The 27,578-nt window shown below is 38.1% G+C and overlaps 4 protein-coding genes across 7 annotated transcripts; 2 read left to right on the top strand and 2 right to left on the bottom strand.

Annotated features, from left to right (window-relative positions):
• The first annotated feature begins 4,000 nt into the window (after positions 1–4,000).
• LOC113719058 (uncharacterized) lies at positions 4,001–6,801 on the top strand. Its single transcript, XM_027244055.2, has 2 exons — positions 4,001–5,453; positions 5,680–6,801. Exons 1-2 carry the CDS (start codon positions 4,081–4,083, stop codon positions 6,527–6,529), a joined length of 2,223 nt encoding a protein of 740 aa, XP_027099856.1. The 5' UTR covers positions 4,001–4,080; the 3' UTR covers positions 6,530–6,801.
• A 5,426-nt stretch (positions 6,802–12,227) lies between these two features.
• LOC113719024 (elongator complex protein 2) lies at positions 12,228–18,489 on the bottom strand. 3 transcript variants are annotated; one of them, XM_027244003.2, is made up of 10 exons: positions 18,142–18,489; positions 17,968–18,055; positions 17,707–17,792; positions 16,509–16,662; positions 15,937–16,097; positions 15,193–15,846; positions 14,418–14,739; positions 13,882–14,099; positions 12,898–13,075; positions 12,228–12,810 (listed from the first exon to the last, which is right to left on the bottom strand). In XM_027244003.2, exons 1-10 carry the CDS (start codon positions 18,292–18,294, stop codon positions 12,320–12,322), a joined length of 2,505 nt encoding a protein of 834 aa, XP_027099804.2. In that variant the 5' UTR covers positions 18,295–18,489; the 3' UTR covers positions 12,228–12,319. The 3 variants fall into 3 exon arrangements, with proteins under 3 accessions (XP_027099804.2, XP_071929711.1, XP_071929710.1); XM_072073610.1 differs by lacking the exons at positions 17,968–18,055; positions 18,142–18,489 and having other exon boundaries at positions 16,509–16,681; positions 17,707–17,794; XM_072073609.1 differs by lacking the exons at positions 17,968–18,055; positions 18,142–18,489 and having other exon boundaries at positions 16,509–16,747.
• A 1,829-nt stretch (positions 18,490–20,318) lies between these two features.
• LOC113719028 (uncharacterized) lies at positions 20,319–24,270 on the top strand. 2 transcript variants are annotated; one of them, XR_003454714.2, is made up of 10 exons: positions 20,319–20,761; positions 20,886–20,963; positions 21,733–22,410; positions 22,545–22,647; positions 22,877–22,977; positions 23,068–23,242; positions 23,331–23,501; positions 23,581–23,681; positions 23,779–23,948; positions 24,060–24,270. XR_003454714.2 is itself a non-coding variant. In XM_027244007.2 (9 exons), the coding sequence occupies exons 1-9, from the start codon at positions 20,441–20,443 to the stop codon at positions 23,830–23,832; spliced, it is 1,782 nt and encodes a 593-aa protein (XP_027099808.2). In that variant the 5' UTR covers positions 20,319–20,440; the 3' UTR covers positions 23,833–24,270. The 2 variants fall into 2 exon arrangements, 1 of the variants encoding a protein (XP_027099808.2); XM_027244007.2 differs by having other exon boundaries at positions 23,779–24,270.
• A 205-nt stretch (positions 24,271–24,475) lies between these two features.
• LOC113719031 (uncharacterized) lies at positions 24,476–26,684 on the bottom strand. The gene is made up of 5 exons (XM_027244011.2): positions 26,021–26,684; positions 25,774–25,926; positions 25,608–25,682; positions 25,349–25,504; positions 24,476–24,834 (listed from the first exon to the last, which is right to left on the bottom strand). The coding sequence occupies exons 1-5, from the start codon at positions 26,489–26,491 to the stop codon at positions 24,700–24,702; spliced, it is 990 nt and encodes a 329-aa protein (XP_027099812.1). The 5' UTR covers positions 26,492–26,684; the 3' UTR covers positions 24,476–24,699.
• Between the last annotated feature and the right edge of the window lie 894 nt (positions 26,685–27,578).

A 27,578-nucleotide genomic window follows, 5' to 3' on the forward strand; every position in this document is an offset into this window, starting at 1 on the left:
CTGGAGCTTTTTGTGGGGGTTGAGCATGCCTAACAAACTTAAACACTTCATTTGGAAATGTTTGCAAGGAATATTGCCAACTAATGCATTGGTAAAGGGAAAATGTGGTAAGGGGGATTACGTGTGCAAGTGCTGTGGTAATAGCTCTGAGACATTAGAGCATATGTTGTTTCTGTGCTGTAACGCTAGAGCAATCTGGAAGGTGGCACCATTGAGGTGGGATGGTTTGGAGGAGTTTAGGAATAATTTTTGGCTCTGGTGGGAAGAGCTTAGGGGGGCAGTGGTTCGAGAGCAAGGGAGGGAACACATAACTCTCACGGTTAACATTTTGTGGCAGATTTGGAAATCTAGGAATAATATACAGTTCAACAATAGGAGCAGTGAGCCTCTAGGGGTGGTTAATAAGGCATTAAGGGAATGGAATGAGTTCCAGCTGGCACAAGAGGGAGGGGCAAAACATGTTAATTTGGCAATGGGTGAGCAGGTGAAGGGTAGGAGATGGGAAGTACCGCAAGCTGGCTGGATCAAGCTCAATACTGATGCAGCTTTGGACCAGAAATGCAACAAGGCAGGTGATAGGGCATAATTTGTTGTTAATTTTATGATTAATTTCCCTCTTTGTCCTTGCCAAATATTGTTTTAATTGTTGAAATGTACATATATTTGGTATTTGGCCCTAATTACAGGAAGTGGAGCAAACAAGTGCTAAAAAGGAGACTTTATTGAGAAAAACACTCCACACATGGGAAGTTCTAAAAAGAAATACAAGCCGGGCTCCACAGGATGCTACAAAAAGGGGATTTCCTATCTTTATGCTGAAAATGGTGGACTTGTACTAGGAGTCTTACGGGAAACTAAAAACAAGGACTTTGGCAAAACTCCAATTCTTTTGGCCCTTGGACTCTCAATTCAGTGGGGACCACTAGAGATAGCATTAGACTTTCTTTTGGCTTTAAAAAGGGAGAAACGTACAGGAGGTTTTCGAATCAATAGTTTTAGCTTAGTTTTTAGCATAGTTTAGTTTTATTCTTTCTTGGTTTCTCTTATGGCCTGGACCTCAATTAAATTACGTGGAGATTTTCTCATGAGGCGTGGCTAAGTTTCTCATCTAGTCGAGGAACAACAAAGGACTTGGTTCTACTAAATTTGTGAGATCGAATTAGTTTTTATTTATTTCCTATTATCTTCTGGTATTCGTCTATCTTCTGCTTTATGTTCATATGGTTGTTTTATTATTCGATTATCCAGGGCCCGGATTCTAGATTAATTCAATAACCTGAAGCCAATTAGGGTAGCTAAATCCGTAATTGTTTAATTATTCTAAACTGGTGGCAACTGGCATGATTGGGTTTGTGTCAGGGAGATAGGCAGGCTAACTTAAAGAGACCCTCGTAGCGTGTTGATTGGTTAGAATTAGGCTCTTCTAATTATTCATGCACTTAGGGAATTGAACTTCTATGGTCGTACCTAGGGTTATTTCCTGATTAGAGAAATAGTCAACGGTCGTACCTTGGCTATCGACAAATTGAGGAAGAGTTGGTTGTTTATCGCGTGTATGACAACTATAACTAATTTATCAGATAGTAACTGGAATAATCCTTGCATCTGTGATCGAATTAAGTGAACCATCTCCGAAATTGTCTCTTGACTAGAGTTCGTCCATTATTATTTTTATTGTGATAATTAGTTATTTGAGTTGTAGTTATTTTATTTTATTTTAATTTATCCCAAGTAATTTAGTTACTATCATTTTCAAAAAACCCCCCATATCTGGAACTTGAGAAGAAATTAGATTATCCCCAGTCCCTGTGGATTCGACCATGCTTACCGCTTTATACAGAATTTGTATTTTATTTAAGCAGGTATTTATTATTGCACAGGTTCGACACCCTGTCAGCAGGATGGGGTATAGTTGCCAGAAATAGTTTAGGGGAATTGGTTGGCTCTTGGGCGAGACCAAAGGAAGGTTGTGCTGAGGCGCAGGTGGAGGAAGCTCTAGCAATACTAGAAGCTATGGTTATAGCTAAACGAATGGGATGGAGGAAAGTGGTGCTGGAATCGGATTGCAAGATAGTTGTGGACAAAATCAATGCAAAGGAGGAGGTAGCCAGTATAGCCACAATTCAGTTGGATATCTGGAGGTTGATGAAAGATTTTTATAAATGTTGCTGTTCCTTTACTAGAAGGAGCAACAACTATGTAAGTCATTACTTAGCAAAGTTTGCTATAACTCTAATTGATGTAGCTGAATGGAAGTCTAGCTTCCCAGCGTGGTTGCTTGAGTTAGTTCAAGCGGATGTACAGGAGCAGTTGCTCTGATTTGGGACCTGGTTTTGTTTAATGCAATGTTATCGTTTGGAAAAAAAAAAAAATCATGTTGCATTAATTTAATTCATTCTTGTCCAAGAATATGAATCGATTAACATTCACCCGACTGAGGATTAGGAATACTGAAAACTAGTTTTTGCTGGAGTGACAATAAAAAAGAAAATTTGAACTGCTACAAAAGGACACCAAATGGAAAGTTGAATCAAATGGAACTTTGCTCAACAGATATCGCCAGAATTTGTTTCAGATATTTGGCCTTTACAGATCCTTTAGCCACACTTGTTCAAGCAATCAATCTCTTTAAAAATAAGAAAGAAATAAAAGGAAATATACACCAACAAGTGTAACCAACCAACCATACCAAACTGACAAAGCCAAAACTCCATTGAATTGTAGCTTTACTGCATTTTCAACTTTTGGACGATGATACATTGCTACTAGTGCCCTTTTTGAAAGATAGACTAGCCTATCAATGATACACTAGCCACCAAAAAACAACTAAATCCCTCTTTGAATTATGGGTCGTCGATTCGAACTCCATCTGCAATGAAAAAAATTTAAAGAAGGTGCTAGAATATTCCTTTAATCTAGTCAGAATATTTTATCTACTAACCCCTTATATACATTCTCTTTAAACTTCCCTTCCTCTAAATTAGGATAAATTAGGCTTTATTTGAACTGTATTTTTCTGAATTTTTTATAAAAAATTATTATAATGATTAGATATATATAAGATAAAAAAATAATTAAAAAATATATACATAATAAAAAAATTACAATTCAAACACACCCTTAGATTATAGAAATGTCGCGTTGTCGTAAAAAAAAAAAAGACAATAATGTAGATGATGACCAGAGCTCATGACTTGGCAGTGACCCAAAGTGACCACAATTTACACAGACGCGCACGCTTTGATACCTCAGGCACCCAATCGCCCATCTAGCTGTCAACCCACATGCCTCCCACAGTTACAGCTTTCAAGTCCTTGCCAATACCATCCTCATCAAATTCAAATAATAATAATAATAATAATAATAATGAGGAGAGCAATTTAAAATTTAGCAAAAAAAAAAAAGGGCAAAAAACTCCAAACACTCCCTCCAATAAAGAAAAACCCACTTTCAAATTGCGACCGTTCATAATGAGGTGAGATACATTGGATCTTTTTAAAAAAAAAAATAAAAAGAAGAGGATAATTCTCACCAATTCTTTTTTAGGAGTTTAATATATATCCACGTAGAAACTTATCTAATAAGGCAAAATGGAAATGAATTTATGGAATCTCAGTAATAAATAGAAATGATGATCATCTATGACCTTAACCTGTGCATATCAGAAAAATGTCAAAATCTCAATCATTAAAAATAAAAAACTGTTTAAGAAGATGCTCTCCTCATTTTACCCCCTCCCTCTTGACCTTCTTTTCACCCATGCAAATCGAGGAGAAAAATCACTGCATAAAAATCCAAACCAAAAACAGAAAACATTTATTAGTAATTCCTTTTGATTAAAGCAATCTTTTTTCACTGGAGTGTACAGTTACTAAAATAATCTTAAAATAGTGAAAAGGGTAAGAATAAAGGTTAATTTTTTAAGAATCCCAATACAACTATTTGGAAATGAACAGCTGGAATTGTATACCGTGGAAATATAGAGAATAACTTATAAAGAACATCCTACTCTTCCATTGCACGCCCCCTTCTCTCTCCCATTTTCACTCACTCTCTCTCCAACCCTCTTTTCCCCTCCAAATGGAGCCCCCACCACTTTCTGCTCCACCCATCGCCACCGGAGCACCACCAGCTCCTCCACAAACTACCACCGTCACTAGCTATGCCGATTCAGTTGAGTCCTCTCCTCGCTCCCGAAACACAGACTCCTGGGATGAACCCCCATATGGCCCCACAGCCACTACGAACACCAACACCACTGCCGCTCATCCCACATCCACCGCAACCGCCGCCGCAAAGCTCCGGTTCATGTGTAGCTACGGCGGACACATAGTTCCCCGCCCACACGACAAGTCACTCTGCTATGTCGGCGGCGATACCCGAATCATCCTCGTCGACAGGCAAACCACCCTCTCCGACCTCTGCCTCCGCCTATCTAAAACCCTCCTCTCCGGGAAATCATTTTCGCTCAAGTACCAACTCCCAAATGAAGACCTCGACTCCCTCATCTCCGTCACAACCGATGAAGACCTCGAGAACATGGTGGATGAATACGACCGCCTCAATTCTTCCGCCAATCCGGCTTCCAAAACCTCCCGTCTTCGTCTGTTCATATTTCCGTGCAATTTAGACTCAGAAACGTCGTCCTCCATTGAATCCCTACTGGAAAATAGTTCGAAATCGAACGAGTGGTTTTTCAATGCTCTAAATTGGAATACCACCGCATCGTGTAAAGTACGCGGATTCTCCGAAACCTCGTCGGTTAATTGTTTGCTGGGTTTGGATGATGCCGCTGCAAGCGTGGAAAATCATTCAGCTGTCAAAGATGTAGGTGACGCCCAGCTGGATGCATCGTTGAGTGGCAAAAGTGAAGGTGGGAGAAGTGGAAAAGGAATTAATAATAATAATAACAATAATTTAACCAGTAATGTTACTAATAATAGTAATGTTGGGCAAGATGTGCACTCGGTGCCGGATTCTCCGATGCTGGAAACGTCGTCGTCTTTTGGGTCGACGTCGTCGTCGCCGTCGATGGCGAATTTGCCGCCGATAAAGGTTCACTCGGAGGAGGGGATTAATCAAAAAGGGGTGGTGGGGTTGGGAATTGAGGAGCAGTTTTCTCAATTGAATGTTGGGGTTGGGTTGAATAATGTCCAGAAGCAGGAGGAAGGGGGTTTTGTGGCGGGGGTGGCGACTGTGCCTCCGGCGGTGGCTGCGCCGGGAACGGTGCTTTCCGGATTGCCGGTAATGGTTGGTGGAGAGTATCCCAACAGGGTTATTTCGGACGATGAGAGATCGGAGCAGGGCGTGCCTGTTGGGTTCAGAAAGGCACCTCAGGTACAACAATACCAGCAGCAAGTACCTCAGTTACAGCCGCAGCCGCAGACTACCCAGTTTCAACAGAGTAAAGCAATTGGTGTTGTTGATTTGCCTTCACCGGATTCAGTCTCAAGGTACCCCAATTTTCTACTAAATTCCACAAAAGTAGTAATCTTTTGCGTCTAAGTATGCTGTTATATGTATCCTGCAGATTTTGTGCAAAGTTACTTCTGTTATTATGTGGTGGAATTAGTTTATACGTGAGCTGTTAAGGAAATTTGTGCTCTTGGTATTGTTATGATGATTATTTTTGCAGTGACAATTATCTGAATGGGGATGTTGGTGATTTGATTTGTGCAGTGATGGTAGCGTTACAAATCCATTGTCTCGGCAGAAGCCAATGATGCATCATGAACCGATGGTACAAATTCAACCTGGAAATGGTAGAAATCCATGTAATCAGATTGATCTTAAAGCTGGTGATTTCAATGGCAGAGTTCCGATGCCACAGCATTTACAGGACTCTGGTTATGTATTGCAAAGTCAATTTGATCAATATCAACAATTGCATCAACAGCAGCAATTTGTTCCTACCAGTAATCAATACATGCACCATCATCCTGGGGCAGTGCCAATGTATTATTACTCCATTTACCCTCCTCAGCAGTTAGGTCATACTCCTGGATTGGAGCATCAGTACCCATTACATTTCATGCCTTCTAGACAACCCCAAGCTTATAATTTGCCTCTGCAGCAACCAAGCTATAGTGAGCCTACACCTAGCGCCCCTTCTAGCCGACCCCAAACACCTCCTGCTGCTATGGTGCCTCCAACTGCTTTCAACCCTGCTTCAAATGCTACTACTGCTTCTAAACCTGAAATGACTGCAGGTGTGTACAGAACACCTGCTCCTGCTGCACCACATATGGTACAGGTCCCTTCCAGCCAAACTCCACAATATGCTGGCTATTCTCAGATTCATCATCCTTCACAATCAATTGCACCTTCTTCAGCTGCCACTGGCAATTATTCTTATGAATTTGCTGATCCTACGCATGCACAAATATATTATACTCAGCCTCTGGCTCCCCAGCTGGCTTCTGCCCAGTATCAAACGATGACATCAGCCGCTCAAGTGAAGTTTTCTGAAGCTTCTGCGCAGCTACCCACAGAGAGCATCAAACAACAAGTTAGAACAACTCAGCCGTGATAGGTGAGTTGGGCGTGGAGGAACAATTTTGCAGTGACGGGATTGGTTTATCAGGACATCTTTTTCAATTATAGTTTGCTTGTCAATTTATTGGTTGTGGTTTGTATTTGTGATAGTTGATATGAAACTCCTGATTTATTTTTTTCTTAATTTTCTTGGATGCTGTTTGTTCTTGTCGATAAAGATGGAAGTGATCAGAAATTTATACTGTAAAAGCTCAAACTCCTACATTGCTGTTCAGTCTATATATAATTAAAGAATAAATTGTAAGATATGGATTGGCAGATTTTTTTGAGATGTTTGTTGTAAATATTGATGATTATAGATACTGGTTCCTTGCTCTTTTCCTACTTATGCACATGAAATGGACACCGCGAGTGTGCCATCTTGCTCTTGGCTTTTGAAATATACTTTGTATGGCAAAAACTTTCTATTGGTATGACGCAACAGAGTGGAAGTCCAGGACTCAACTATTAGCTGGTTAAATCCATTATGACAGTTTGTAAGACCACAAATTGTGCGAAATAGAAAAATTAGGCTTTATCTCCAGTGCTTAAGATACTGAAATCTTTCCTCAAACGAAATGAAACACAAGCAGGGCAGCTTCCCAGGTCATGAGATTCCAAGACACTTCTGTCTGCTGTGTTTCTAATTTACCTGGTTCTGGCTTTCTTGATATGGTAAATTTGCCAGATCATGCTTATTGTGGTTTAGCTTGCGAGTTTTGGATCAATATGCATCCTTTCTTTGGTTAATTTCTGTGTGTTTTGAAGTTTGATTGAGAGGTAAAAGCTCACTTTCTCATGATGAATTGGGTGGTAAGGGCCTAAGGGGAGGGAGTTCGGAACTTCTTACACCCAAAAAAAAAAAAAAATGGAGAGAGAGGGAAAGAAGAAAAACCCTTTTCAGGATGAAAATGTGAAACCCCCTCCGGATGCGTGGAGTTTTGCTTGAAGCTCCAAAGCAGCTTATTCTCATCTCAATCTATGAGCTCTTTTTTCTTTTTTATTTTTTTAATGAAATATTTAATTTCAAATTTATTAACTCGGTAGATTTCTGTCTTATCTTGTGGAATTTTGTGAGAGATAAACCCATTAGTCATAATCAACTCAAAACAAGTTTTTCTGCATTTAATATTCCATATTAGTCAGTAGGCGGGTCAACAAGTTAGTTTATTGTCGTTTTTTTCCCTCTTAACAAATCACTGGTTTTTTTTTAAATTAATAATAAATTACAGGTTTGTTCTTGAGTTGGTGTCTTTGCATCAATGCATCAGCCTTTATATTACACTTGCAACAAAAGTGATGGCATGCTTTACTCTTGCCTCATTTCCCAACTTTCCTTGGCTTTCTTTTTGACTTGTTTTAATCTTAGAAGAATTCTTTGATTCTAGGGAGAATTGCAATTCTGATCACTAATGTTTGGCCTGTGTGTCAAATTGATCCCTAATATTTTAATCAAAACAAATTTAACTTCCCGTTTGGATTGTTATTTTTTGAAGTTTTTTTTAATATAAAAATGTATTGGAACTGTTTGATATATGTGAAATAAAAAGATAATTAACAAATATATTCACGCAAATAGTAGAAATTTGTTGAAAAAAAATGGCTTTTCAAACAAGACTCGTGACAAGAAACAATAATTTATTGCGAACTAGATTTATATTGACCGAAACATTGAGAACCAATTTGGCAACATTGGACACTAAAATTGCAATTCTTCCTCTACTCTAAACTTCAAATGTACACTAATCCTTCATTTTTATTCTTAAAGGGGTACCTTTCCGACAACGAGAAGTAAAAAGCCAGAAGATAGGGATACACTTAACGTATGTGTCCCTTTTTTTTTTTTTTTTTTTTTCAATCCTAGTAATTAGTAAAGGTTTTAAATTTTGTATTAACAATAAATATTGTTGCATAAAAATGTGATATGTGATCATCATTTTATAAATCATCCTTTAAAGAATTTTGTTTGGAAAAAGTTGGGATAGTCAGGCAGCTATTTAACGACTAATGTTTCGTAACGTTTCTGATTTTTTAAGAAATTTGGTTTGCCTATTTAGGATTGTGAATTCAAAATAGGCTAAAAAAAGGTAGGATTGTCAATATTCTGACGGCTAGTTGTCTGTCAAATTATATAATGTCTTTGAAATGTTTCAGACTTCAAAAAAGGCAGCGATTTGATATATTTCTTGGCACACCACATGTCTTTATTGCGAAAATATTGATGTTCTTTGGTACTTTAAAAGGACCATTATTATGGTATAAAATATAAATAATGATGGACAAAAAAAAAGGAGATCTTGGTAATTTGAAACTAAATAAAAAGCCAATTTACAATTTTCATTACTTTAAGTATCGTTGGAACTTTCTCAAATTTTAAAAGGTAAAGTTCTATGTCCCTTCCACCATATATAATCATTTTCAGATTATATTTAATGAAATGCTTTTATTTAACAAAACTAAATAAAGAAAAATTTTAGTGTATAACACAGAGTTTTATTTCATAATGTTTTTAAGACCCGTATGAGGTTACGGTGCATTTATATTAAAAAAAAAAAGTACTTTTAAGCGCTAAAAGTACTTATAAAATATTTGATAAATACTTGTGTCCGAAGTAATTTTTTATATGTCAGTACTGTGATGTAATCTCAAACGAAATGAGGCCTTGACAATCCATCGTATGGCTCGCATGAACTTTGCCGTCATTAGCGGAACATGTCATCCTTCCCTGATTACAAAAAATTGTACTGCTAATACGCCCACGGCTTTCCACTCTTCTTGTTTCCTACCTCTTTCTTTCACGCTCTGGTGCCAATAGAGCAAGTTGATGCCATTTCCTGTTAATTCTTGGCCGCTATATCATGATCCTCAATCCCAATTCACATGTCCACCAGAATCCATGCCTTTCTTGAAGAGCATCAAGGGGCTATTCATTATGCAACGATTTCCCATCACTGGTTCTCATGTGACTTTACAGAAACAAAGTGCTTTTCAATCTGTGTTTAATGCTTTGTATTATTGTTGTTGTAATTACGTGTTCAGAACAGATTAAAATATGATTAGAGTGTACGAGGTTTAGGTAAATTTAATGAAGATTAGGTGGCTAACTCTGATGGAAATGATATTATAAATCATCCTGAAAATCTATGGCTGCCATGCATTACGCATCATGCATGCCAAACCTGAGAAAATTCTTAGTGCCTGGTGAATCCTCATCTAGTCACAGCCAACGCTATTTATTTTGTCCTTGTTTTGACGCCATTTACTTGTCCCAAGTTCTCTATTACTGACAATAGGCTGAAGTAGGATGGCTGCCTTGTAATTGCGAATATTCAAATCTTGTTGCTGCCTTTGTTTGTATTATTTCCTTTTGGAAGCATCGCTGATTCAAGGCCAGGGCTGGATTTTGGAGCACTTGTTTCTGCATAAATTTTAGTGTGATCAATGAGTAACACGATAAAAGAACTAATAAGGCCATGATAGCTCAATCTCCACCTGACCTAGCTGTTCTTGCTTAGAACAACTCAAGGGAATGGAAACAAAGCAACTTACTTTTAGTAATCTTCAATATCATAATCTGTCAATAATATTAGAAAAGGAAAAAAGAGAAGAATTGTAGGAAGTGTGTGCATAGCTAAACTTTTTCAAATAGTATTTCGCTTGCATCACTTACTGTATTATCTACTTTCGATTGTGATTGATAAGACTGAAACCTTTTGACAGATTTCTTTTATTTTCCAGTAGAACTTAGTAAAACATATACTATCTTGCTTACATAAGGAGTAGTCCATCTAAATTTCCTTTCATTTATTTGATTGGTTCCGTTCATTTCCTAGCAAAAGCCATGAAATAAAAATTTCCTTTTGGTTTTAACATTATATTTACTTAAACCATTCCAAATTTTCCATCTCTCCTCCACAATCTTTAGTTGTACCACGTCCATTTTTGTTCGGATTGTCATTTTTAGAATTTTTTTTTTAAAAAAACATATATTATAATGATTTGATATATATAAAATAAAATAAAAAAGTGATTGAAAATTTTGTTCTATAATACACGCAAAATCTTGACCAAGCAAAAAACAACAATCCAAGGCAACAACAACTTCAATCTAACTGAGACTGGTCACAGGCAATGGTCACTTTTCCAACTAGGAAAAAACGTAATCCATTACCTAGGGTGGAGGCAACATGGTAACAAAGGATAGCGAGTGCCTCGTACTTAACAATCTTGATGCATCCACGCTTGGGTGTTATTATATCTGCAACATGCAGACACATCTCATGTGTAAAATACTGCCAACCAAGGATACAAGAAAACAAAGGACGACCCACTTTTCTATTTAGTATTTGGGATCAGTGCCTGTATGGGTTGTGGGGCTACATATTGAAGGGCATAGGAATATGGGATCAAAACCTAGGTGGGTTCAATCAATCTCGATCAACGAGGCAATCAAAAAGATTAATCACCTCAGGAATGTTTTTTAATTTTCAAATGGGCTGAGGCGAACGTATGAAGTGGGAGGTTAAAACTACTCAGGTCTGATTAAACTGGTTGGTAATAGGCATTATTGTCTGATTTTTTGGCCTGTAGGGCCTGAATTTTTCGTCCCTTTGTTTCCTTTGTCAACGCAGGCTTCCAACTAGAGTTAAAATACTCAGCGTTTGGAGCTTTTACTTTTGAGTTGATGCTGAAATATATCCTAGTAGCATGACAAGATCATCAGTTCATATTAGAGACTGAATTGGAAAAATATATGGAGTTCTTTTGTTTACTTTTGAAATTAATAGATAATAAAGTCTGCACTGGGCTATTTTCTTTTTTCTTATTTGATGGTTTATATGGCATGGGGACATGGTGGCGCTTTGTACATTTTTCCCACCTAAATTTGGTCCCAGCATTCAATCAAAATAATTATTTTTTGGGTAAGAAAATTTCAAATTGCTGATATTTTAAAGTTCAGATATCGCTTTCTAACTTCAAATTTTCTTGTTAGTGGAAAAAATGACTTCTTCTAGAGAGCAAGGCTCAAAATCGCTTTGATTGGAGCAGCTCAAGAAAATAGCATGGCTCCAGTAGAGCAAGAAACCCAAGTAGCAGAGACGTGATTCCCACTACCAAAGCAAATCAGGGCCTCAGGACCACTTCCAACAATTGACAAACAATTCAGTCATTCTCCTACATTGCTGCTGGTCAAAATATGCACTGTTTTTGACACCTAACATCAATGGAAACTGACTTCACGGAACATTGGCTGCTGTTTAAAGTGCATAGTACCGTAGTCTCCATCGCCCTTTCTTGACTAAGCAAATCTTGCTTTCTACTCAATAAACCGAATGCAAGTTTGTGACCACCCTACAAGGGCAAATGATAAAGCAATCATCATCATCATCAATAAGCTCATGAAAAAGTGTGACTCTCATGAAGGATCTTCATCCACTTGTATCTGTACTTGTCAAGAATCCTTGTGCTATGCTGCCGACAAAGATTTTAGGATTTACAAGAAAGAAAAAACACAAATGGACGGGTGAAGATCTGTTAAATATAGCACCAAAGATCTTTGAGCAGCATTTGCAAAGGACCAGCTGTAAGCTCAGATATTTGAAATGAACATCGACAAGCAAACAAATTTTCATGATCCTATGTTTATATGTGATTCTACTCGACCGTTTAGAAGACAAGGTTGGCATGAAAAATTACCAAAATCTTAAAAAAAATATATATATATACACTCAAATATAATTTGCAAACAGACAACAGATATACAGTTGGATGTCTTGTCATATTCCTAAAGAAAATCTATATTGAACACTCTTACACAATGGTCAGCTCCACAAGATGCAAGCTGAATGACCTTAGAATCTGGAATTTTTTCAGAATGTCTCCATGTTAACCGGTTAACCGGGGAAGCATGGCACAAGAAAGGATCAAACTGAACAACACAAGTTGCATTTGGCACCATTAAATTCCCATTGTCAGACCTTTCACAAGAAAGACTCCACAATTCGATCAACCCGCTTTCCATTCCTACAGCAAGAAATCCATGATTGCTCTGGCGACCAAGGCCTACCCAGGATAGTGCAGTGACACTGCTCTTGAAAGATGGCAGCGTCATAAGCTGCTTAATGGTAGATGCATTCTCCACTGCCCAGATCTTGACGGTCTTATCCCTAGAACCTGTGGCAAATTCATGACCAAACGGGTTCCATGAACATGCCCATATTATTCTTTTGTGCGCCTCCTGCCTCACCATCAGCTCATGATTAATTTCATCTGCTCCTGGAAAATCCAAGACATGTCAAAAGATGTCTATGGGGAACAACAAAACAGCTAACAGATATGATAACATAAGCTAAGAAAGTATACCAGCATCTTTGATTGAGAAAACAGAGAAGTGGCGATCCCTAGAGACTACCAAAAGATATTTGTCATCATGAGAGAACTCCATTTGTGTCACTGTTAAACTGTGAGAATGCAACCGGCCAACGGACTTCCAAGAACCAACTTGCCAAAGCCACACTTCTGCCACTGATGCTGATTGAGCCTACAACAGACGAGTGTAAAGCCATGTACAAGTGCAGGTAACTCCACCATGCAATCCCCACCCAAAGAAAATGGAAGACAGAAGAAGTGATCAACAAAATAATTGGCAACCACAATTATCAAACACATAATATCCGAATGAAGATACACAAAATTACACCTCATGGTTTATGTCGTGGTTATGGCATTACTGTTCATACAATCATGCAAACAAGACATGGTGTGCTCCATGTATGCTGCACCAGCTTAAAAAACCACTGCTCTCAAATCTCAAAGCCTTGTGGTACATCCACTAATCATCTACACATTATTTTTCAGGAAAATGGCATCCCAATTAGAAGTATATTTCCAATAAATCAAGATAGTTGCGGCACTTTTACTGCATAGAATACAGAGAATGCCACAGTCAATTTTTGTGCAGAATGGCAATGTCACTTTAAATTTAAAAACTTTAAAATGGAAAAGAAACTGCTTAAAATGGATAGAATGGTCCCAATAGAGATTCAAATGGGTTCAGAAATCTTCACTTGCTACTACACATGGGATAAGCACAGGAATGCGTATCCTAGGTGATTTCTCTAGTCAAGCCACATGACTTGGAAGATTTTCTCTTGGTTGACAAATGGAGTGAGGAACAAAGCGCTTGTGTAACCTGAGACTGGGTTCATTTAAAATACACACGCACACACATATGTATGTATATGTGTATATATATACGTGTATTTATAAAAAGGATGCATATATATACGTGTATATATATACATGAAGCTATCATTTGTAATTGCAAGTAAAAAATATTTTACAAACCTTGCAAGATGAAGCAACAAGTTTTCCACTGTGATCACAACACAAAGAGTATAATTCATTCCCGTGACCATATAGCTTGTGGGACTCTGGCCATAGTGTGTTCCACGCTAGCTGTTCTTCAATAGGTGGTTCTGTAAATTCAACTGGAACAGCTTCTGGGACAGTTTCTAGTGTGTCTAGACCATCAGTATTACTTCTGTTGGTTGTCTCGGGTGAAACTGAAAGGAAGCAGCTCTCACATTATTCCGAATTCTATTATAGAAATTGTTTTAGATCTTACAAGAAAAAATTGCGCTGTCAGATGCCAACCTTCCCAAACAAAGTAAAGACACAAGAAAACAATGGGCCCAGAACCCCAAAAAAAAAGAATATGAAAGGAGTCCACTGGACCATCCATTAAGAAAAATAAACTGAAAATGCAGGTTCAGTGAGAAAGAAGGATGGACCAAATGCTCAAAAGATGCAGCATAACAAGTATCTTTTATCAATCTTTGTCAGGACAAAAAGATAAACATAAGAAATGAGATCAAGCTCACCTTGACTGTAAATGGGTTTCTGTGACAGCCCCAAAGCAGACATATTTGCACCCAAAATCTGCACTTCAGCTTGAAGATCATCAAGCAAACTGGAGTCTCCTGAGGTTGCATGCCTTAAAGTTCTTAAAAAGGACAGTGGTGCTTCAAAAACTCTAGCAACTTTCTCCTCAGCCCCACTTACAAACCGATGGTTCCCTTTTCCTTGGATAATGGTAACACAGTTTATATCATGGCCATGAACTTGAGGCCGCGCAATTTCATGCCAATTGTCTTCATTTTCTAAACAAGAGTTTTTAGGCCAAGGTGCGTATATTCTACTCGTCTGTGAAATTAAAAGCTTGTAAGAGAAATTTCTAACCTGAATATGCAGCAGAAAGCAGGGAAAATAAAGAATGGAAAGTTATGTGTGCAAGGTTTTGTTTAATCTGACTCAAAGATTCTGAAGTGCATTTACTGTATAATCATTTGTTGGTTCATTTACCCAGGGATGTGCAACTTTTAGCAGCATGCATTTTTACAAGCTAACATAAACAAACCAAGTCATTTTCCAATTACATTACTGCACTGTTATTGATCTGCAAGTGTTAGCATATAATACTACTATAGCACACGAAAAAATAAGCTTGCACAGAACTTTCTTCTCTGTGAAACAAGAGGTCAACTTAATCACCAAATTATGTGGATATCTCAGGAAAACACATGCATGCATGCTCAGACATGGAAAGAGAAGAGAGAGAGAGAGATTCTTGAGACACCAAATTGGGAAACTGATTACCTGATCATGACTTCCAGACAATATGTACTCCCCCTGTCTAGCCCACGCAATGTCGGACACTGCAGCAAAATGTCCAGAGGGAACTTTCTGAGGCTTCCAATCATCAGAAGCAACACCAACATCTTTCCATAGATGGAAAGATCCACCATATCCATGAGCCAAAATTGAATCTGCTTTTGGGCTCCAATGCCCTCCATAAAATCCTAAAGCACAATGACTTAGTTCCCCAACAGTTACCACATTGATCCAGATACCAGTAGTCTTTTCAGGTTTCCAGATCATCATTGTCTTATCCATGGATGCCGATAGTAAGCTTTGAGGTTGATAACATTCATTGCCATTGATGATGGATGGAGGCTGCCATTCCACGGAGTACACCCAATCGTCATGGCCAATGAGCAGAGATTCCATAGAAACCTGATACGAGTTTGAGCCAGCCACAAACACTGGACCTTTGATGTAGGAAGCCAAGCTGATTTCTTCTTTCTTAGTATCCAAAGAATCATGGAAAGCTATCTTCCATATGCGAATACCTTTGTCTTGAGACGAAGTTACAAGTAAAATAAACGTTTCACCAATTCCAAGTATAGGTAAGGAGAAATCCAAACTCCGTATCCAGTCAGTATGTCCTTTCAACTGGCAGGCAGGAACAAACTGGCACAAATAACAAATAAGAAACAAAGAACCTAACTGATAACACAAATTGAAAAGTTTAAAAGCATAGGTATGTCAAGCACTACATACTTTTCCAGTCCTCTGACCACAATACAGATGAATCTTGTTATCCAATCCCCCCATAGCCAAAGCTAGATGTCCAGAATTTCCAGGCAACTCTGCTAGTGAAAGAGCGACCATAGACTTTGAACCAATAGAAAGGGTTTCCACACATGATAATTTACAGTCACCTGCACAGAGAAATTGAATAACTACCAAATGTGAATTAACTACAGATTAATAAGTCACAACATAACACTATGCTGGTGATGCATTGACATAGAATGAACTATATAAAGATCGTTCCCTTGCTCTATCTGAAAAACTAAAAGTATAGGTAACATATTCTCACATATGACAAAAATGTGACATCAAATTCTGTTTGAGATTACTAGTACAAGGTAAATTTCTTATCCTCTTCACACCAAAGAGTGGAAACACATAGAAAATCAATATAAAGAAATTGACTAATTAAAAGAATGCAGGAAAGTGAATGAAGACAGCTGAAACATTAAGAGAAGTTATCTCCACATGACTAGAATAATAATCGATCCAAAAATTCAAAGCATGGACATGAAACAGTTCAGATAGCTATTGCTCACCTTCACTAGTGCATGGAAACACCAACTCCCAGACATTCACAGTGCCATCTGAGGAGGTTGATGCAAATACTGCATCTTTCTGTGACATCATGATCCCACAGATACAAGTAACACCTTTTATATGTGGTTGTGGTACTTGTAACACATGCCTCCACTGTCAACAAGATTACCAGCTAAGATAACAGGGTAATAACTCGGGAGTGTGAGCTTCCAATAAAATCATCAGCAGAAGAGCCAGTCTAAATGATCCAACTAAGAAATATTTCAATATTAAGAAAATGGAGGGAAGCATAACTCTTATAGCTGGACACTGACGGTGCAATGAAGTGGAACTAAACTAGCCTCACACATACACTAGAATAGCATGAATTGGTGGCTGATGATCATAATACCTAAAAATCTCAACAATTTTTCCCATTTTGAGATAGATTCTCCAATCAATTCCCACTACTAAAATAGCAGGAGGGGCAAAGAAGAAAGAAGAAAAAAAAAAGAATTTTCTTGTTGCACTTCTTCAACCTTTTCCGGCGAATTGTATTCACTTGTTTACTTCAGGCGAATAAACTGTTTTACTCATTTTACTTACATCTTAGGTGAACTGGAAGGGAGTGTATTCATGTCAAGCAGCAATAGGTAGTAGGGAAACCTTTTACATGTTCTAAGACTTATCCTTTCTCCTTCCACTAAATTTCTACCCTCTTTATCTTTTTTCATGATTCAAAACAGGTTAGGCATATTAAGTTTCAGGTATCAAGCTTAGACAAATGCTTGCTTCAGGTTTTCTTTTTTCTTTCCATTTTGCTCTTCACTGCCATGTATAAGTATGCACATCAAAATCACCATAATTATTTTCATTACCCGGCCTGGCCCCTAAAGGAAAGATCATTTAATGAAAAATTGAAATAGAAAAAGTTTGCAGGATTCAATATTTTACAAGCATTGAGATGACACCATTCCAATAACTGTTTCCTTCCCTACTCACTTATAACTCCAGTTGAAGCAACATGATCAACATTCATCATTGTAGAAGAAAGACCAAACAGAATGTCGTAAACATCTAGTCATAGCTGGTGGTACACTTAATTACCACTGCATCTTATGTTTTAAGAAGAATTAAATGTCAAGATGTCCTACTTTACACAAATGCTTATAGATAGGCTTCACCAAATAGCAGATTCAACCGATAGTTGAAAATTACCTTCTTATCCAAAATAGTATATTCCCACAAAATAATGACACCATCAGCATCTCCAGATAGCAGATAGTGTCTTTCCATCTCAACAGCTGTAAACACAAAACTCTTATTAATTACCCAGTAAACTCAAATAACATCTAAAATAACCAAACATCTTACAACAAATGCAGCTTCAGAGCTATTACTTTTCAGGGCCATTGAATTAAAACTGGAAAACTCAAGCCAGGCAATGCTGACTTGCGCCACATGGTAAAAAGATTGTACCTTTATAAGCAAACTTTGCATTGGGAAGCCAGTAAGTGCAGTTGACTGATGCCTTGTGACCAGGAAGTGTAGTTAAAATCTGGGCAATCTGGCCCAAAAAAAAAAGAATACTTGAATCCCCAATTCCATATAAAAATATTCATGAAATTTCTTGAAAGAGAAAAAAGGAAGAACCTTGGGGCATAAGATGGCAACAGCGTTTTGAGAACCGAAAGCAACTAAATCACAGGCACCCCATGAAACGTTGTTAACTATTCTGTTACAACCTGCTCCAATGAATACTCTCTCCACTTTTACTTGCTGCATCCCATCACTCTTTGATCCCATGTTTTCCTTTTAATTCTTTATTTACTTCAAAACCATTCAAAGCACTGAGGGAAGAAGTGAGTAGAATGTTGCGGGGGTTTTGGAGGGTTTAACAACTGGAAGAAGTGAGTTTCAGGCGCTTGCAGGGGAACCCGGAAAGGGCGCAGAGGACTAGAGGAGAAAGGAAGGTTAGTTGTGGATGGGCTGTCCTGTCTCCACTTAAGAGCCCATAAAACCCAAATCATTGACCTGTCTATCTTCTTTTGCTATGTCCACTTTATGGTTTGGGTTGTAGTATCGAATTGGTTGGGTTACAAGCCCACGCTCAAGGAGCGGTTCTATTTTATTTTATTTTTTGATTATGATAATATTTTTATAACTTAATATATTCTATAAGAGATATAGATTAGACCAAAGAAGCACTTTAATACTTTATTTGAATTTTTTTCACTGTAGAGATTCGAATTCCCTACCTACAGTCCAAAGAGGACTCCCGACCTACAGTCCAAAGAGAAACTTTAATCTTTTTGGTAGTTATTGAGTGCTCCGTGGTTCTCAAGAGGTGATTTTTACTTATTACTTTATTGTTTGTGATTAATTGGTCAACAACACCAAAAATACTAAATGTTGTAACGCTACCACAAACTTACAAACTTGAGGACTTCAATAAAGAGTTTCCCTCAAAAAAAAAAAGGAAAAAGAAAGAAAGTTGAAGCTTAAAAGTATATACTATCGTTTTGGAGCTTTTGTACTAGGTTCTAATCCTTTTTTCTTTTCTTTTTTTTTTTGTCGAAACGATAGATGTTCTATAACCTAATCTAGCCTAGTCTAAGGGGAAGGGGAGGGGGTTCGATGTGAGTACAGACTCCATCGATGAAAGGTCAATTAAGACCGCCACAAATTGTGGCAAATTTGTGGGAGGCAGGGATTGAACCCCTGACCTCCAGCATCACCTTTAATGGTGATGACCACTGGACCAAATGGCCAGTGGCTACTAGGTTCTAATCCCATTAATCTCAAAAATAACTTCAACTCATGTTCATTGAAAGAGGTAAACACTCTGCTCAAGTCAATTAGCTAAAAAGCTGCATTCATATGGCTTGAAAATGGAATTAGTTACTAAATTAGTTCTTTGAGAACTGGTTTGATGGTTTTTTTTTATTCCTCAATTCATTAAAATTTGAAATTTATTTTCTTTAACTTGTCAAATTTAGTTTATCACTATTACTATATTGGTTGAGAAGTATATCACAGAATGAAGTCTTAAAATGCCCCTGCTTGTTACTAAAACAAATCAATTGGCTCATATTGTAAGGACAAATTAAACTTGAATAGTGAATACAATAAGTCACCCCCTCGTCCCAAATCTTTTTTATTTTCTCTCTGTTTTTTTTTTTTTTTTGGTAACAATTGAAATTCCTAGAGCCTAAATAACTTGTGGGAATGGTAAAGCGCAATCAACAGTTCGAATGAATGGGACCAAACGAAATCTTAAAATGGATGATTCTCAAATGAAGGATTTATATCGAATCTTTAGTAATGCAAATCCCTCATGACACGTGTATTCTAAAGCAACCTTGGCTTTTGCATCCATTTGACCCGACCCGTGCTCTTTTCTTTTCCTTTTTCTTCTTTGTTTTTTTTTTTTTTTCGATTGTCTTCTCTACTCCTACTCCTACTCTATCTACGGGGAGACTCAACTGAACCTATGAGGACCGATGGGAACAGAACCACCACCGGACCAGACGGGTGCGCTACGCACCCGTCTGAATTTGAAGCAGAGCCACAAGAGTAGCATATTTGGTGGGAGGTAAGGTTTGAACCCTTGCCTCCCACCCTACCAAAGCCTTAAAGGCTTGGTGGTGGCCACCACCGGCCTAAGAGCTGGTGGTTTTTTTTTTTTTTTTTTTTTTTTTTCGACACAGGGGTATTCGGGTCAATTCTTACGGGGTTCGATTAATTTCCTGCGATCCGGGCCCGGCGTCCCAACCCGGCCCGAACACGTTAAGAGCTGGTGGTTAAGCTAGTGTTTCTTTTTCTTCTTTGAACTTTCCTTTTTTTTTTATTCCTTCCGCAAAATCCGGCATTCAATCATCATGAAATTCATACAAGTACTTCTATTCTTGTTCCTTTTTTTATTCTTTGGGACAAGGGAAAAAAATATACCATGACGATTTTAGCTCAATCAGATATCCGTTCAGCCATGCATTTCGCCACCGCTTTCCGCCACCCTTCCACCGGTTTCAACCTTTCTCGTGCTATCATTTTCCGTCAGTCTCCTCCGCTGCCGTTGCGGAGGTTGGCCATCAGAGTCAAAGCCTTCTCAACCGACACCGACAAGAGCAGCAGCTCCACCGGTGCTTCGAGCACCGGCGTCGGAAAGCTTCCTGAAAAGCCGCCGATTTGCACCGCCGATGAGCTTCACTATGTAACCGTTAAGAATTCTCAATGGAGACTTGCTCTCTGGCGCTACTCTCCTCCCCCTCAGGTCCACAAAAATTATTTATCTTGTTAGAAGAAAAAAATTTATTACCTCCATTTTTGAAAAGAATACTCTATTGAGAAATTGTGATTGGAAATGTCATTGATTAGCTGAATTTGAAAAATGACAGGCGCCAAGGAGGAATCATCCGTTGCTACTGTTGTCAGGTGTGGGGACTAATGCAATTGGATATGATCTCTCCCCCGGGGTTAGTTAGTTAATTTAATCAGTCATTTTTGCTCCTTTTATCATCTACATTACCAATTTAATCCATCTTGTTATTAAGTATTAAACATCATGTCATCCTTTCCTTTCAGATACTCTTTCTAAATGAATTTGATGCTTTCTAAACATAAATTCATGAGTTGAGAGCTTAAGAAACATGCCAAGTTGGGTTGAATTTCTAGTGGTTGGATTTTGTTATCATCAATGCCTTTTTAAGACCCGAGACTTCTTTTCGTTTCCTCAACATGCTATATAAAGGGTTCTGAGAGTTTAACCCCGGCACTTTTGACACCTGCTAACTTGGAATGGGAGAAACTGAAGATGGAGAAATGAATTTGTGAGTTAGAGCTTAAAATACATGCCAATTTCAGTACTTCATTGTGGTTGGACTTCATCTACGGTACACCTGGTGACTTGAAATGGGAGGAGCTGAAGTTGACTGTAAGTTGGATTAGCTTGACGAAAACATATATACAAGAGAAGTCTTGGATCCATTCAGTATAAAGAGCTGAGATGCCAAATATAATCAATATAAATGTCTTTTTATTGAAAGTATTTACTTGTATAAAGGTGCTATCTCAGGAAATCAGTTTTTCAAAATTATTTTATTCTATGCACTAAAAAAAAAAAGTTATAGATTTTAAAGATAACTTCGTATACTGTGTCTTGGGCGTGAGGGTGTTTAATACTCTCAATTTGGCTTCTGAGATTGAAAAAGATTATCAATCTTGATCTTCCTACTGATTTTGCAGTCTTCATTTGCCCGTTACATGTGTGGGCAAGGATTTGACACATGGATCCTTGAAGTTCGTGGTGCGGGTTTGAGCATGCAGGAGTCAGATGCCAAAGACATTGAGAAGTCGGCTTATGCTATATCTGAAGAAATGGAAGCAGCAGCTGAGGGTGCAACTAATGGTGCACCCTCTGCAGTGCAGAAGTCAACTGTTAACCAAAATAAGTCAGCAGAATCTAAGGTTTCTGCAGTTAATGAAGATGTTTTGGGGATTCCTACAGCATGGGATGAATCAAAATTGGTGGCAAAACTAACAGAGACTTTTATCAGTTTGTCAGAAAGATTCTCTGGCTTTCTCAATGAAAGTCAGTCAAGAATTATGTCTGCTAAATTATTTGATCAGATATCTAAATTATTAGAAGATTCTTTTCTATTTGAACGCTATAATGAGGTAAGGGGGAAACTGTTGAATTTACTAGAAACCAGACAGAGTTCTGCAGTTGCTGGCCAAATAAGAGATTTAAGTCAGAAGCTAGTGAATATTGTAGAAGAGGGACAGCGTTCTGTTTCGCCTCAGTTATATGATCTACAAGAGCGTCTTGCAACAACTATAGAAGATTTCCAGAAACAACTAGACTTGATTGTCAAGTACGATTGGGACTTTGATCATTACCTGGAAGAGGATGTCCCTGTGGTGGTGAGGTGACATTTGCCCTTTATCATAATGTATGAGATATTAACAACTTATAAGTTTTCTCTTCAGATTAAGTGGGCAAATTATGGTGAATCTTCTTTGTGGCAATTTACTGTCATCTTTGTTGATACATGTAGATGGAATATATAAGGGCCCAAAGTGGATCTCGGGATGGAAAATTGCTTGCAATTGGACATTCAATGGGGGGCATCTTGTTGTATGCCATGCTATCAAGATGTGGTAAGACTCAAATGTTGTTTTCATGTTAAATTGATGTCTTAAGGTATAAAAGTTGTTCTATGCTGTAAGTTGGACAGCTCCTAGCATCCTCTCATTTTGTTATTAATTATTTGTTTTAATTTTATATATTGTTTTAAATTCACATACTTATGTCTGCTCAATAGAAAATTGGAGTCGAAGTATAGATGCTTGAGTTTTCCTGTCTAAGTCATATGGTTCAATTTTTAAGCCTTCGAGGGAAGGGAGTCTGGATTGGCTGCTACTGTTACGTTGGCCTCTTCACTTGATTACACAACTTCTAAGTCATCGCTCAAACTACTACTACCCCTTGTAAGTTGAACATGATTCTTGGCCTATTCCTTCATTTATGTTACTGCATTCCACTGTGAAATGCAACTAAAAGAAATGAATTTGGTGCAGGCTGATCCCGCTCAGATTCTAAATGTGCCTGTCGTTCCATTAGGAGCATTACTTTCTGCTGCTTATCCTCTCTCATCTAGTCCTCCTTATGTCTTGTCTTGGCTTGTGGATCTGATATCAGCCCCGGACATGATGCATCCAGAGTTGTTAAAGAAGTTAGTGTTGAACAACTTCTGTGAGTATAGATGTCTATCCTACTGCTACAGTGGTTGGTTATCACTTCTTCATTTATACGTGACACTGTCATGTCATAATATTGCCAGGCACAATACCTGCTAAACTTCTGTTGCAACTGACGACTGCTTTTCGGGAGGGAGGACTACGTGACAGAAGTGGTAATTTTTTTTACAAGGAACATCTTCATAAGTGCGATGTCCCTGTCTTAGCTATTGCAGGAGATCGTGACCTGATTTGCCCGCCTGAGGCTGTTTATGGTATGTATTTCTAGGTCTTGACGTATGGATATACTCTTTTCCTATGATATGAAACTTTTCTTACAATCGACTTGATCAGAGACCGTGAAACTGCTTCCTGAGAACTTGGTAAGCTACAAAGTATTTGGGGAGCAGGATGGCCAGCATTATGCTCATTATGACTTAGTAGGAGGAAGAACGGTAACTAGTTATAAGCTTTCCTTGTTCCACCTTCTTGGTTATCAAAAAGAACTTATTTGCATTTCATAATGGCTCATGTTTTTGCTATTATGTCCAGGCCGCGGAAGAAGTCTATCCGTGTATAATCGAATTTTTAAGCCATCATGACTAAACCCCAAAATTCTTTTGCCGGGCTGCAATTGTCTTACTTCATGGGTATAATGAACCTCTTGTACTCCTGTGTCGGCTGTAGTGTGCTTTGGTGATGATGAAAGATTAAAATTGCTGGTAAGTCTATTAAGAAGCCGTACAAGTTTATCTGCAACGGTATTGAGTTATACATGTTTCTGATACCATTCCATTGTCAAGAATCTTATTAGTGGTTCTTTTATTTTATAGGAAATCCATTGTTGTAGGTATTTAGCTTATGCTCAACCACTCTTGGAAGCCTGAGCAGAAGTCCTGGCTTCGAGTGGCAATCTGTTGTTTCATTTATTCTGTAGTTATTCTGTATTTTTTTTGCCTTCATCCCTTCTTTTTTGTGGGGATAATGGGTCATGATGAGTAAAAACTTTACCAGGCAATAAAAAAAAATTGCAGGTTGATTTAATTTATTGCTGAAACAAGTTAACATGATCTGTCTTTTGTAAATTACCTGCTCGTCATGTATTGGGGAGAGTTGTGTTGCTGGATGTGATTTGATTTGTACACAATTCGCAGCGCCTTCTTAAAGATATGTATACGGCTCTCATAAATTTGGAGTTTCAATTGATCAACTGTTTTGGAGTAAAGCTATCTCTCTGCCCGTCTTGAACTTTCAAGGGAAATCACGAAATCAAGTACTTGTGCTTTAAAACGTAAGTAGGAAATACATGGGAAAATAAAATTCCAAGCACGGACATTAAAAGGACTTGTGCTTGCCTATGCATATTTGACATGGCATATCGGATACATTTCTGCCTAAAATTGGAGAAATTGATTTCAGTGTATATGAGAACCGAAGTTTGATAAGTGAGGCTGGAAAACAATACTGATCGCTTCATTTGTCAGCAATGGGTGCGATTTTGCACACAGGGCATTGGTTCTTCTGCTTAAGCCACTGCTTTATGCAATCAATGTGGTGGCAGTGTCCACAGCCAAGTCGCCCAACATCATCCTTAGCCTTGCATTCCTCCTGCAATTGGAGAATTGTTTCATTCATAAGCATCTCCAAAATAATCTGGTAAACTGTAGTCTGAAAGAGCTAGTGTAATGTGATCAATACAAAAGCCCCATAATTTCTCAACTAATTTTGCTTGTTTTTTGTTGGTTATCTTGAGTTTAGCAATCTTAATTACTTGAGTTATGACGGGCTTATAGAAAAAGCGACCCAACTCTTCCATGTGATTTGAGCCAAAGTCACCGCATTCCCTTGGGTTTACATAAATTTTGGGTATTCAAGAAGTCATCTAGACTGTGTTTAAAGCCTTAGAATGCATAAGATTCTTACTGGAAGAAGATCTACTGATTGGAGACCATTGATGTCGCCAAGGTAGCTTAGCTCTGCAAAAGTTCCTGTTTAATACTCTTTTTTTTTTTTTTGTGTTTTTAAGCATTATGGCATAAGATTTCAATTCGCAAGGCATTCTAATTGCTTTGTTGGCTTGGAGCCATAAAATGTTTGTGAGAGGGTGAGATTGATGACTAACTTGACAAATGGTACACCTCCAGCCTTCGTCCAACGACATCAGCAATGGTGCAGACTCGAAATCAGATGGCTCAAGTATAGTTAAGCAGCTGAATATGTCTTCTTCACTCAAACCTCTGCCTACATATCCAATTTCATCGCTCAATTCAAGCAGTTCCTGCAGTAGCAATCAAGAAAGTAGTTTAAGATGCCTGTGTTCAATAATGCAATGTGAACTGGAAAAGCTTTTCAGACACAATCCCAGACCAGAAACTAAATACCTCATATGACATCCTATCAAGATTGAGTCTCCAGTCCATGTATTGATCTAAACTTCTTTCAAAGAGTGCAAATACCTAGAAGACATGATTAGAATACGGATCAGAGCTTTGAGCTGAAAATGTGAAGCAATTATCAGAAGGAACTTGAAACATCTGTCTGTTATACCTCTATGAATCCTCTATGAGAATATTGACCCAATTGATGATAGTGTCTAGCATTGAATGAATGGTCTCTGGAGAATATAGAATTTGAGGGTCCTTGTGAAGATGAAGCAGAGAAATGCTGGATGTTTCTAGTTCTCCTAGCTACACGGGAATGCTAAAAAAGACACAGCAATTCAAGATGTATCATAAAACAAGCACCAAACTTTTCTTGGCTGCCAATAATGATGAATTTTCAGTAAATGCTAAACCTGTACATGCGTTGTCCTCTGAGTGGTCATGCTTGGTCTAGGAACAACATCAGAAGCAAAACTGATCCCTGGAGGAGTACAGCATATATCAGGAACATCAACAGCAACATTATCAGGAATCCTGGCTTTACTAGGCGGTCTATTCCCCAGGTTCTTCCTCCTCCTTTTCTCAGTCTCCCAATCAGCTGCAGACCGGATGATTGTCGATTCTGATACCCGAGTTGAAGTCCCTTTACAACCCAGTCCTCCAAGCCTTGCCAACAAAAACATTTTCTTGGGCTTTTGGCTGATCAAAGGTTCTCTAGATTCAGTCGTACCATTTCTGCTAGGTGATTTAGAACGCTGCAGATCAGGAAAGTTGGGGCTCTGAATGGAACAATGAAATTGAGAATGGTTAAAATCTGAGGCTGCATTTGGTTTCTTTCTCGTTGGCTTCCTGGCCTTAGGCTCTTCAACTATTGAAGGGGTCATGCTTGGGCATACAAGAGGCTAAAGTGCAAATTTTCACAGAAAAATAAGATCAAAGTAGATCATCTATTACAGCCCTGCAAGTTTATTGCAATATCAGTAGCTGAAGGGGGTTGAACGAAAATATTCTCACAAGTCACAACACGGTTGTCAATAATATGCAACGTTCTGAAGTATCCATCATCTTGTTTTTGTTTTGTTTGTTACAAACAAAATTTTTGCTGTTTTTTTAGTACTTCTCCTGTATATTCTTTCGTACTATTTGCCTGCTAATTGTGCTGTCAATAATTGTTTGAACTCGTACACCTAACACTGGAATATATTGAAGCGACACCAAATGTGAGGCATTACATTCTTTTGAAAAAAATTACTTCTCCCTTGGCTTTTCTAAAATCAAGCTGGCCTTGGTCACTCATCTCATTTTCTCTTCTTTTGTATCTCTTAATTGTTAAATTTCATTTGTCTACTAACTCAGCTTCTGTTTAGGAATATCACTCAAGCCCAGTGTACTTGTCTAGGGAAGAAAGGCAAAAAGAGAAAATTTAACTGAACGAATTGGGAAAAAAAACCGGGGAAAGAAAAATTTGGTAATTTCTCCCTCATCTTATTTGGGAGTTTAAGCAAGTAAAAACTTCTATAAGATGTAAAGTATTATTGTCGGTTTTCTTCAAGAGAGATCTTTCATAGTCACATTTCCATTTTTTATTTTTGTGGTTTTGGGTGGCTGGCGGTGTGGGTTGTGGGGCATCTAGTCCCATTTGAACTAATTTTGGCTGTTTTCAATGGGGACATTGATGGATCAAGCCATTTGTTTGCAACTTCTTGAGGAAACATAAGAAGATAAATGGTTGGTAAGGACCAAAAGAGCATAAAACGAGAGAAGCCAAAGTGCATTTCTTCTTGCCTTGCAAAATTACGTGCTTGTAAAACATGTTGCCTATCATGTTGCTCTACTACAAGTAGTCCCTAAGACAATGCAGATGCTTTTGATCAGTGTTTGGAGACACAAATGTCAGGTCAAATGTGGGAGCACAGATGCATCTTCATTTTCAATACTCCCTTAGAGTATGGCATGAAAAGATTGTGATCG

This window comes from Coffea arabica, unplaced genomic scaffold (assembly GCF_036785885.1).
Source record: "Coffea arabica cultivar ET-39 unplaced genomic scaffold, Coffea Arabica ET-39 HiFi ptg000200l, whole genome shotgun sequence".
NCBI lineage: Eukaryota > Viridiplantae > Streptophyta > Magnoliopsida > Gentianales > Rubiaceae > Coffea > Coffea arabica.

Coding starts and splice junctions, on each gene's coding strand:
- LOC113719024 (XM_027244003.2), bottom strand. CDS start 18,294: ATGGGATCAAAGAGTGATGGGATGCAGCAAGTAAAAGTGGAGAGAGTA. Junction 18,056..18,141: donor TTGCCATCTTATGCCCCAAG/GTTCTTCCTTTT, acceptor TTTTTGGGCCAG/ATTGCCCAGATTTTAACTAC. Junction 14,100..14,417: donor GAAACCCATTTACAGTCAAG/GTGAGCTTGATC, acceptor GCTTCCTTTCAG/TTTCACCCGAGACAACCAAC.
- LOC113719058 (XM_027244055.2), top strand. CDS start 4,081: ATGGAGCCCCCACCACTTTCTGCTCCACCCATCGCCACCGGAGCACCA. Junction 5,454..5,679: donor TCACCGGATTCAGTCTCAAG/GTACCCCAATTT, acceptor TGATTTGTGCAG/TGATGGTAGCGTTACAAATC.
- LOC113719031 (XM_027244011.2), bottom strand. CDS start 26,491: ATGACCCCTTCAATAGTTGAAGAGCCTAAGGCCAGGAAGCCAACGAGA. Junction 25,683..25,773: donor CTCATAGAGGATTCATAGAG/GTATAACAGACA, acceptor CATGTCTTCTAG/GTATTTGCACTCTTTGAAAG. Junction 24,835..25,348: donor GGAGGTGTACCATTTGTCAA/GTTAGTCATCAA, acceptor CTCCAATTGCAG/GAGGAATGCAAGGCTAAGGA.
- LOC113719028 (XM_027244007.2), top strand. CDS start 20,441: ATGACGATTTTAGCTCAATCAGATATCCGTTCAGCCATGCATTTCGCC. Junction 20,762..20,885: donor GCTACTCTCCTCCCCCTCAG/GTCCACAAAAAT, acceptor GAAAAATGACAG/GCGCCAAGGAGGAATCATCC. Junction 22,411..22,544: donor AAGAGGATGTCCCTGTGGTG/GTGAGGTGACAT, acceptor TGATACATGTAG/ATGGAATATATAAGGGCCCA.